The following is an 11,968-nucleotide window of genomic DNA, read 5'->3' on the forward strand; positions in this document are numbered from 1 at the left end:
AGTACACAGCGGCAGAATACCTGACCGCCGTGACTGACCCAAACTTAAGGAAAGCTTTGACTATGTACAGACAGTGAGCATAGCCTTGCTATTGAGAAAGGCCGCCGAAGGCAGACCTGGCTCTCAAGAGAAGACAGGCTATGTGCACACTGCCCACAAAATGAGGTGGAAACTGAGCTGCACTTCCTAACCTCCTGCCAAATGTATGACCATATTAGAGACACATATTTCACTCAGATAACACAGACCCACAAAGAATTCGAAAACATATCCAATTTTGATAAACTCATATCTATTGGTTGAAATACCACAGTGTGCCATCACAGCAGCAAGATTTGTGACCTGTTGCCACAAGAAAAGGGCAACACACACACACACCTATATTTCTGTTTATTTATTTTCCCTTTTGTACTTTGCACATCATTACAACACTGTATATAGACATAATGACATTTGAAATGTATTTATTCTTTTAGAACTTTTGTGAGTGTTATGTTTACTGTTAATTTTTTGTTTATTATCTATTTCACTTGCTTTGGCAATGTAAACAGATGTTTCCCATGCCAATAAAGACCTTAAAGAGAGAAAGAGAGAGAGGAACATTCACACCGCTAGCTAGAGTATAGTCACAGCTTCCCATAACTAACAAACCATTTATTCTGCCACTACATGGATATAAGCACACATTTTATTTTATGTAAGTGCCAATTTATTGCAATGCCCTTTTTAACAAGTCTATTTCCTTTCTGCCTATCTCTCTCTGCATAAGGGCAAGTTTAAGTCTGTGTCCCAAATGGCACCCTATTCCCTAATGGTCCTGGTCAAAAGTAGTGCACTATGTAGAGAATAGGGTGCCACTTGGGATGTAGACAGCAGCCTGAGCAGTCTATTGTGATTGGCCTTGCGTATGGCACTTTGGTTGTGCAAGCAATAATTGCTTTGGCTAAAATGGCATTAATTGTGTTTGGGCAACACATAAAGCCATTGAAAAGTTTATTGGAATATGAATACAAAGGAAATAGTGTGAACAGGGGGATGTGTGGGCCCGGGTAGACGAGGTGGGGGGGAGCATGTGTCTGTGAGAAAGATGACTTAGAATGCAATGAGTAATGTGAAGCCTGGATAATATGGTGAGAGAATATATAGGGCGCGACAGAGAAACCAGGGAGAGAGAAAGGGGGAGGGAGAGAGACCAGGGGAGAAAGTGAGAGAGAGGGGGAGGGATAGAGACCAGGGGAGAAAGAGAGAAAGAGTGAAGGCGAGAGAGATAGGAAGGGGAGAGAGGGGGAGGAGGGAGAGAGAGGGAAGGCGAGAGAGATAGGAGGGGGAGAGAGGGGGAGGAGGGAGAGAGGGGGAAGGCGAGAGAGATAGGAAGGGGAGAGAGGGGGAGGAGGGAGAGAGGGGAAGGCGAGAGACATAGGGAGGGAATAGAGAGAGGGGGAGGAGGGAGAGAGGGGGAAGGCTAGAGAGATAGGGAGGGAATAGAGAGAGGGGGGAGAGAGAGAATGAGTCCAGTGCCGTATCCGTTCTTACAGTAATTGCTTGTTTTGTTCTAGCAGAGTAATATAAACAAATTTTATACATTCACGTCTTTGCATATAGATCATTTATCATTAACTCCATCTCAGATAAGAAACAAACTAATTGGTCACTTCTCAAATGGTCACTTCTTAGATGCAATTCACCTCTGGGAGAATGCTTAGATATAAAAGTGTATAGAAAAGATGTTACGATCTGATGATGTATTCTAAATAGACGAGACAGATTGATGGTTTTTACCATTGATGTCATTAAAAGAAACCAAATAGAACATTCATTGTCTGAATGTGAGATTCTAGACTTCTTGATATTTTAGTCTCTTTGCTCTGATTGGACCCATTACAATCCTCAGAAGACAATATGAGGCTAAATTTACCAGGTTATTACATCATGCAGCCCAAGCAGGTTCCAGCTGCACATGCTGATCCACACTTGACTTGACACCATTCAACCAATTAACAGGGAACTGGATGACAAATGTTTCTCCCCTCAACACATGTGAAAAGACACTAAACTCAGGTCAAAGGCCCCCAATTAGATGCTCCCACATTGGACTCAAGCGATTACAACACGGAGGTCAATGGACGATCAAAAACAAAAAAGGTTTAATTAAAAAAAAAAAATGCCTCCAAATAAGATGCCATATTTGGACACATTTTTGCGAATCAAATCAAATGTTATTTGTCACATGCTTAGTAACAAATACAATTTGATTTGATTCAACAAGCTATAGTAGTTGGTTGATAGCGTAAAAGGCCCTACGTCAGTGCTAGACCTTGCGGGGGGGGGGGCATTAATTTGCATTGTAAATAATGACATCAGTTTAGAAGAGGGCACTCCCTTCTCTCCTCTCTCTCTCACACTTCTCTTATATCACAGTGGAGACGAGAAAGACCACAGAGTCAAGACCTCTCTGCAGGGGGCCTGGCATCCACTACTGTTCACACACACACACACACACACACACACACACACACACACACACACACACACACACACACACACACACACACACACACACACACACACACACACACACACACACACACACACACACACACACACACACCCACACACACACACACTTTTGAGCTAAAGAGAATGTGTCCTATTCTTGGGCCCCAGAGTTGTCCAGACTCCCAGCCTCTCTGTCTATTCGGCAGTTAAGCCTTTGTGCTCTGTTCTGTTCCAGGGCTGAGGAGAGGACACTGAAGAAGACGATCTACTCTACTCTAGTCCTTCTCTATGAATGCACCATAACTAGCTCAGTAGATTTAAAGGGAGAGCGCCTAGTCAATCATTGTGCCTGTAGATGAGACAGTCACCCTCTTCTGCTGCGGTTTCCGTTCAACCATCTTATTCTATGGTTTCTGTTTCTCTTAAACCACGGTGCACTGAGCTGAACGTGGTGTCATGTCGTTAGCACATGCTTCATGCCAGCATGCTTTCTCTCTCTGGGGAGGTTGCTGTTCACATGCATTTGTATCATCAGGCTGTTTCTCTCTGCAACAACACATTTGCATAGCACGCATCAGAGCCTACCGTTGTCTGTCTCTAATAGCCAGCTCTGATTTGATTCTGTGACTGTAATCTGAAATTCATAGTGAAATTAATTAGTCATTAAAATTGTAATTCTAAAACATACTGTAGGCCTTAATGAAACTAGACTAATTTGTAACATGGAGAATGTTGTAAAACATGAATTATATGTCTAGTATATAAGCTATTTGTTGAGGAAAGTATTACAGATATGATGATGATGATGAGTGTTCACATATATCGTCCACCTGTATCATATATAGTCCACCTGTATCATATGTATCATATATAGTCCACCTGTATCATAACTCTGTAAGTAGCCTATTGAGAGGTTTGTAAAATGCACTATCTGCTCTCTGTTGACCCCATATCCTTTACTAGCCACCATATTTGGCCCCTAGTAGGCTAAAAAATATATAGGGCCACAACAAGTACATGTTCAATCAAAGGAGTCGTATGATACATAACGCCAACATTCAAAAACATGTCCGTATCAGTTAATGAATTGTCCAACGTGCGCCAAGTCTGTACTAGGGTCACAAGGCGAGCCAATCGAAACAAAGGATACAGAGACGACAGTAGCTCCACCTCTCCCTCTTTCCAACTCCGCTGGTTGGTTTATACATGTATATAATCCCAGAGCTGACCCAGAAAAGTAACTCCGGTGACGGTGACACGTACTAGAAACTCATCTCGCTCGCTCCACAGTGCACTAATTCGATGAAATACATGTACCTGGAGCATCGCCTTTGGAAGTAAAGACGGAAATCCAATACCAGAAGCAGAACTCAGTAGAACTTCAGAGCAAGGACAATTAGCTGGTAAGCGTTGTCTAGTGAAGGGGAAATTCATTGCAGAGAGAGATTGAAATTGAATTGAGAGAGAGAGAGAGACCGTGTCATATTGCTGAGGGAAGGTAGGAGAACCATTGTTCGGTTGATTTTGTTTTTATTTGCGATTTCTTACGTACCCGATTGTTCAGACACCCGCAATATTGCAGTGATACTGTATAATAAATTACTAAACAATTGAACTGTATATATTGAAAAATCGAGTTTACTTAAACGGAATTATTATTTTTGTTGTTATGTGGTATACGTTTTTTTTTTTTACTGTTCAATGAAATCGGCCCCTATGCAAATCCCTAAACTACACGGCTAAAATCTTTAGAATTTTGATATGTTGTGTAATAATTAGTCTACAAGAAAATACCTCGATAATTATTTGATGCTCCCCATTTAGCCTTTTGCAAAATGTGGCATTGACGGAATTAATGTTAAGATCCCTAAATGTTTACGCGTGCATAGCCCAAATACAATTGTATGGATTTTGTCCGACTGTTGACAATACCAATCCACTGTGTTTTCTATCTAAATTATTGAGATTTTAGAAACGATTGCATCGGATCGTAGCTATTTTTTTATTGCTAAAGCACAAAGAGGTTTGAACGGAAACCTTAGCGCCAGGGGCACTGGAGTTCATCTTTGGGGAAAAGAGAAGAACGAAACACGGAATTCTTTGTTTTCAAGCAGACAGTGAAAAGACAGAGAGACATGTACAGAGCCACACTCCTATGGTATCCAAAGGGCTGCACCATCATATTGTATCCATGCAGTGATAGAGACACGCACGTTATTAACGATGTCATTCATTTTTAACCTTGCGTAATTGTGCGTGGGAAAATTATGCGTTGATGTGCCATTTTAATTCTGGTGTTACAGAGGTGCCACAAATACAGATTATGTTCTGAATTAATGAATCGTAGCGCATTGTCTTTAATTTTTCTTTCCATTGTATTGTTCCCATAAGCAAAAATTGTAATGACCATCTTGTCCATTCGTCACTGCATAACGAAATGTTTGTAAACGTTGGTTTCCTTTCGCGCGGATGCATCCTACTGTCATAGTGCATGTAGGACCTTATTTATTACTATGTAACTACCGATTAAAATTCGACAAACGATCCTCTGCGTCCTTTCAACGAAAAAGGTATGGCTGGTATTTCCCACCGTGCAATAGGCTAAATACTGGCAGCGGATACATGCAGTAGGCTATGCGTAATGTTGTTGTGGTCAAAATTACAGTCAAACCAAAGTGTAAATGCCCCCTAAACGTCATCTGAATACATGTCAAGGAATACTGACTCAACACTGTTTGAAATACTCATAGTATACTGTCTATCGCTATTGAATACTGTTAAAAGAACCGTCATGGTATAGGTCTGTGTTGGGAAATGTTATGTTCTCAGGGGGCTGTATCCCTCAGATTTATCTGATGGTGTAGAGAAAGGGGGATACCTTATCTTCCACATTTAACCCAACCCCTCTGAATCTGAGAGGTGCATGGGCTGTTTAATCGACTTCTTAATTAACTGTCTTGCTCAAGGGCAGAACGGCAGATTTTCCCACCTTGCTGGCTCGGGGATTCGAACCAGTGACCTTTTGGTTCCTGGCCGAATACCCCCAATCAATCCACTTATTCATCTATTCCACTACTAGCACACTACTTTTGCAACTAAAATGCAACATTGATCCTCCTCCTCCACAGGGTGACAGTAAAGGTTTCGATGTAAATATTTTTATACAGAGTCATCATCATAACTAACGTAAACATTGTCCTTCCTCCTGCAGGGTGACAGAGAAGCCATGGCAGACCACATGATGATGCCCATGTCCCACGGCCCTGCAACGGCCCTCCACGGCTACAGGATGGGTGGTATGGGCGGCCCTCCTCAGCACGCCGTGCCCCAGCCTGGCCTCCGCACCCTCCCCAACGGCCAGGTCATGCACTACGGCAGAGTGCCGCAGACCTCTATGGAGGCCGCCATGAGGCAGCGGCCCGGACTGGGGATGGTGGGGCCGGCTGGGATGAACGGTCAGGTGAACAGCCAGGTCAACGGGGCTCAGATGGGAGGACACCACCACCAGATGAACCAGATGATGTATAACCAACAGCATCAACAGCAACAACAACAACAACAACAACAACAACAACAACAACAACAGCAGCAGCACCACATGCAACAGTACCACCCCAGTGGGCTCACCTCCCAGCAGCTCATGGCCTCCATGCACCTCCAGAAACTCAACACCCAATACCATGGACATCCACTGGGGCCGGTCCAGGGCCATCACATGGCCAACGGGGCCCAGTACAGAGTAGGGCCGGGTCAGCTGGCCAGCATGCAGCACATGGGTCAGGGTGGGCCAGGTATGGTGCTGGGACAGAATATGGACATAGACCTCATAGATGAGGAGGTTCTGACAGCACTGGTGTTGGAGCTGGGTCTGGACCGGGTTCAGGAGCTCCCGGAACTGTTCCTATGTCAGAACGAGTTTGACTTCATCCCTGACTTTGTTTCTATGAAACAGCAGCCGAGCACCGTGAGCTGCTGAGAGATACACAACAGCCAGATCAAGAAAGACGCTGTAAAAACAGGCCGGCGCCCAGAGAAAGACTGAACCACAAACTAGACTAGCCACAGCAGCACATACAAGAGGATACAGACTATCTCTCTGTTCTGTGTGAGTTTAGGCTATCTGTCTGTGACCATGTATATTAGGCCTACAGAACACACTGACCTACTTGTGAATAGTAGGCCTACCTGTTTTTAAGATGAATTGTAAGGACAGAAAGAAAGGAGGAATAACAAAAACTTGCTCTGCATCAGGCTGGCATGAGATCTGAGCTCAGTCAGCCCAGCCACAGATTGGCGCTCTCTCTGACGCAGTGGCCTCTGTCTAATCTGTACTGCCTTCCGTCCTGCCTCTGGGCTGCCACCCATGTCATAGTGTACTGTGTGTGCTGAGTTCTGTGGGATGATTGTAGACTCATTCAGCAGGACGGGAAGACGAGACAGACAAGCTGAGACAATACAAAGAAAGACTATCTTGCTTCACCTGGGACTACTAGATTCGATCTATGGCTTATAGAAATGTATTTATTTATGAATTCACCCCACCAAGTAGTTAGCGGACATTTGACAAATTGAGTTGTTAAAGAAGTTGGTCGTCTGATTATGAATTAGGCTGTTGGGGGGGAAAGAGTTGTTCAAAAAGATGCCTAACTATATTGTGTGTATGTTGAAGGCTGGTTCTTCAAAACAGGCTTGGAGGATTTCTTCCTCGTTACCTTGACATTTCCTTTAGTAAGAGCCTGGGGTTAGGTTTTGTTGGGTGGATGGGGTTAGTCTCTGATTGGTTGGGAGTTAACTGTGTTAGCCTGGGGATCTGGTTCCTCTTCCTAACATCATCTGATGACATCATCAGAACAACATTCTATTTATCGTTAGGCTGCAGTTATACGGAGCAATTTTCACGCAACTTTGGTAGCATGCAACTGAGTTGCTTCTTGATCGCTTCGTGAAACACCCTCTGCAATTAATAAGCAACTCAGTTGTATCCAGTTGCAACGTTTCAACTTTTTCTACTTGTTGCAAGCAACAGCCAATCAAAACAAATGCTTTTGTCACATGATCCATTTGAAGGTTCAGAACTTTGAGCCACTTGTCATGTCAACAACACATCTGTCAGTGCTGCGGGAACCGTGATCAAGGTAGACAGAAGACATTTGCCAAACGGTAGCTGTGTAATTAAATATTGGCATCAGGGCTAGTTAAGGTTTATGTACATGCTTTGGCAGTCAATACATTTAATTTTTTAAGTGAACCCAGACCTCTTGGACACGTTTCAACTGATATTTTGTTTCCGCATGAACTGCACTAGCTCGCTAGTTAGCTTAGTTTGTTGCTAGCTTGGTTAGCTCGTTGCTGGCTAACTTGATAAAACAGTGCTGGCAATTTCATTTTGGCAAGCTAATTAAAATGTACTGCCAGCATTTTGGCTAAATCAATCTTTATACAATAAGCAAATGGTTGGATAAACTAATAATTTATGAAATCAAGATGTAATGCAGCAGATGACATTGGGTGAGTTTAGAATTCTCAAACCATATTGAATGATAAAACAAAAGCAGCTTCAATTTGATTGGCTGTTGCATACAATTTAAATTGCATTTGAGTTGCTTTGTGTATCAGCCAAGTTGCTTGAAATGATGTCTCTTGCAACCTGCAACTGCAAATAAAGTTGTGTGAAAGTTGCTTTGTGTAACTCCACCTTAAAAACGTACGTTTCCTTAAATATTACATGTCCTCAGTTTAATCACTGGCAAAGTAGTGCAGCACATACACAGTAACATCTCTATACTAAGAGAACTACAAACACACCATGCCTGTCTTAGAATACTGCTCTGAACACTGAGGGTCAGCTTCTACAGTCAAACAGCTAGATACTCTGTTTCAGTAGAGTCTTAATGACTACTTTATATTGTATCTCTACTGGTGGGCCGAGGGAATACACTGGATAGTATTTAAGGAACAACACACATAACATAACGGGGGGCTATTTTCTGTACATGTCTGTGACTGGCACAGAAAGCAAGGCAGGGGGAAACCCAGTACCTCTCTAGTCAGTCGCAGGTCATTCCCTGAGTCATAGAGCTCACTTTAGACTTTTAACAACATTGACCGTTAAAAGACAAAAACACAAAGTGTTGGACTGTGAGAAGTACATTCATCTAGTGCTGTAGCTGGGGGGAATCCTAACCTCCACTGAATATTTACTTAGTCATGCATTGATGTCAATGGGAGACCAAGTGAACATTTGATTTAAGTAGAAGTTAGGATTTGCCCATCTGTGCGTGAACATCTTGTATGTGCAGCTTGCAAGGTTCTTCTTTAAGGGGAAGTGACTTGGTTTGGTCCTCTGACTTAAGCTTGGCCAATGTGCTGACTGGGTATGAAGACCTGGACAGTGAGGCTGCTTCAACTGCCTTGAACTGTAGACAACGTTCATTAGTCCAGTCTGTGGACACAGCATAGTGCTAGGCACTACTCTGGCAGTACTTGGTTGGTTTAATCGTTGTTTAAAGTTGCCTCTCTTTACCTGTGGCATTGATTTCATTACCGAAGGGCCAAACTCAACAGGGCAGAGCAACACAGACATGCACGCACTCACACACAGGTTGGTTGCTGTTTCCATAGATTTGCTTACTCGGCTGGTTCTCCTGTTTAGATTTAAATGACCAGTTCACACACGCTTGTCTTAATTGAGGTCATCCAGCATGACAGCCCCAATGACTTGGTAATTAGAAAACTTGGCACTCAAAAGTAGGGTGCTCTATATAGGGAATAAGGTGCCATTTTGGACGCACCCATGGTAATTAGAAAACTGTCTTTTTCTGTGGTGGTGCAGTGTTCTTTCCCCCTGGCCCCTGTGCATAATGATGTTTTTGCAAGGTTACTGCTCCAGTGACTAGTACGAGAACTTCCTGTCCTGTTCTGTTGTTGAGTTATTTGTGGAGATGTCAGAACAGAGAGGTTGGAGGAGCAGTGAGGGGTTGAAGAGAGGATTGGGGGAAGGGGAAAGCTTCCCTCTGTAATGCACGAGTTGTAGTAATCTGTTCCAATACTAGAGCTACACTCACTGGTCTCAGATCTTTTTCTAGCCTGGAATCCAAAGGGAATATTGCTGTATTTCACGATTGTTTCACTTCACTGAATCTGTGAAATAAAATGCATATATTCCATTTGGATTCCAGGCTACTCTTAACCCCCTCTCCCTCCTGGAGATCTGCCATATTGCAGAGCTCTGAGCACAAACAAACAATGGACAACAGAAATTACACTCATTGTGGCAAAGGCCAACCATGGACATCCACTGGGGCCGGTCCAGGGCCATCACCTGGCCAACGGGGCCCAGTACAGAGTAGGGCCGGTCCAGGCCATCACCTCGCCAACGGGGCCCAGTACAGAGTAGGGCCGGTCCAGGGCCATCACCTGGCCAACGGGGCCCAGTACAGAGTAGGGCCGGTCCAGGGCCATCACCTGGCCAACGGGGCCCAGTACAGAGTAGGTCCATGCCAGCTGGCCAGCATGCAGCACATGGGTCAGGGTGGGCCAGGTATGGTGCTGGGACAGAATATGGACATAATTACCATATCTTGTAATTTCCTGTGGTCGGTTTATCTGTTACCAGGCTATTTATGGCTAACTTGGTCTTATATCTGTCTAGATATGGGACCAGGCTTTTTAGGGCAGGTTCACAACCCCTCATGAAAAGTAATCCATCACAATCTGAAAATAACATATTTTTGTTTGTCTTTTAAGGCTTAGAGAGATAGTAGCCTCTCAAAGTCATTTGATCACAACTATATCAATAATATTTCAGCCTTCTTGTGTATGGTGTCTATGTACTGTAGAATAGAGGTAAAGTTGACATAATTAAGGTACTATTCAAAAAAACATTGTCAGATATAATTGTTATTAAAGGCTGATGTTGATGTGTTTAATGACAAGAGATTAGGGTTTATCATCCATTTGACAAACAGGAGTATTGATATAAATAGGTTGCCTGGTAAAACCAGACTGAATGCTGGGCTAACCATTAAGTGTGGCATTCAGTCTGGTTTACACAGGCTAACAAACAGTCACATTATAATAAGGGTTTGGGTACAGGACAGGCCTGAAGCTTTAAGACCTAGTAGACTGCATGTGAACATTGTGAAAAGAGATGTGGTGTCACCACTTTTCCACACATCCGCTGAGAATGTACAGCAGAACGGAATGCAATGTGGGAGCTGAAGTCTTAAGATGGTGGATACATTTGTGAGATTGTATTGTAAAATCCTTGTTCCAAATTGCTCCACTTCATTTGGGGGTAACCCCCCACCTCCCAACCCCCAAAGGCTTTTTTAATGTTATTGATTCTATTTTAAGAAAATGTATTTATTTTCAACAACAATAAAATATTTATTTAAAGAACTAGCCAGAATATGGAGTGTGTTTTAATGTGTATATGTCTGTCTCTGTATCTCTCTATGACTACTTGATGTGCTTTGAATAGTCCATGTATGACTTTGTACTGAAACTTCACCTACATCTGACAAAGAGACGATGAGTCTGACAATACCTCTGCTGTGGCACAGTGAGACATCTCAGTAGTGTCCATGTATGGGCTCTATAGCTGTCTCAATGGATATTGATGAACGGGAAACTATCATTAGATGACAGTGTTATAATGAACAGGTTTGACAGGTAGTTGTAGTTCATGTTTAGCATCAATACAAAGCAACAGTACAAGTTGAGGCTCATACAAAGTTGCCTGATGGTACTATTTCTACAGGAGAAGCCATGGTGATAATCCACAGACAGGACAGGGGCAGATGATATGTTAATCTGGTCATTGCTGAGGCTCACCTTGACCTAAATAGTCATATTGTATAACAGAGGAGGCTGGTGGGAGGAGATATAGGAGGATGGGCTTATTGTAATGGCTAGAATGGAATAAATGGAACGGTAGCAAACATATGGAAACCACATTTGACTCTGTTCCATTTGTTCCATTCCAGCCATTAAAATGAGCCCATCCTCCTATAGCTCCTCCCACCAGCCTCCACCATTGTATAACGACGTATCTGGGGCATAGTCCACTCCTAGTCAAGGCTATTCCAAACCATGGGCTGTCATACTGTAGCTGTACTAAGGACTGTGCTGAAATCAGAGTCCCTTTACCTGCTTTCTGTTCTGATCTTAATTTAGTAGGTTTTAACATTTCAAATGTACAATACCTGCTGTAAAGCCCTTATATCAGTCATTCAAGTCAGATGTTGAGTACCTGTCTGTCTGTCTGTCCACCACAGCCCCCATAAGCTCCTCCTGAGTCACCACTCCTATTTTCACTGAAACAGGTGTTGACAGTTTTACTGTAATACACCACAGTCTAACTCTCTTTAAATTACCCTCAGGCTAGTGTAGTCATTCTAGAAAGGAGGATTCACTGCAGTGATGATTCTCAGCTATGTGCATGTGCTCATGTCTGGGTTTCCTCTGAAAT

General features: G+C 43.2%; 1 protein-coding gene across 1 annotated transcript; it reads left to right on the plus strand.

The window, feature by feature from the left end:
- The first annotated feature begins 3,730 nt into the window (after window positions 1-3,730).
- Window positions 3,731-10,903, plus strand: LOC120026951 (cbp/p300-interacting transactivator 3-like). The gene is made up of 2 exons (XM_038971740.1): window positions 3,731-3,899; window positions 5,708-10,903. The coding sequence occupies exon 2, from the start codon at window positions 5,723-5,725 to the stop codon at window positions 6,470-6,472; it is 750 nt and encodes a 249-aa protein (XP_038827668.1). The 5' UTR covers window positions 3,731-3,899; window positions 5,708-5,722; the 3' UTR covers window positions 6,473-10,903.
- The last annotated feature ends 1,065 nt before the right edge of the window (window positions 10,904-11,968 follow it).

The sequence above is a fragment of the Salvelinus namaycush genome, chromosome 32 (assembly GCF_016432855.1).
Source record: "Salvelinus namaycush isolate Seneca chromosome 32, SaNama_1.0, whole genome shotgun sequence".
NCBI classification, from domain to species: domain Eukaryota; kingdom Metazoa; phylum Chordata; class Actinopteri; order Salmoniformes; family Salmonidae; genus Salvelinus; species Salvelinus namaycush.

What these genes read in the sequence shown, in the direction of transcription:
- LOC120026951 (XM_038971740.1), top strand. Translation starts at nt 5,723, where the DNA reads ATGGCAGACCACATGATGATGCCCATGTCCCACGGCCCTGCAACGGCC.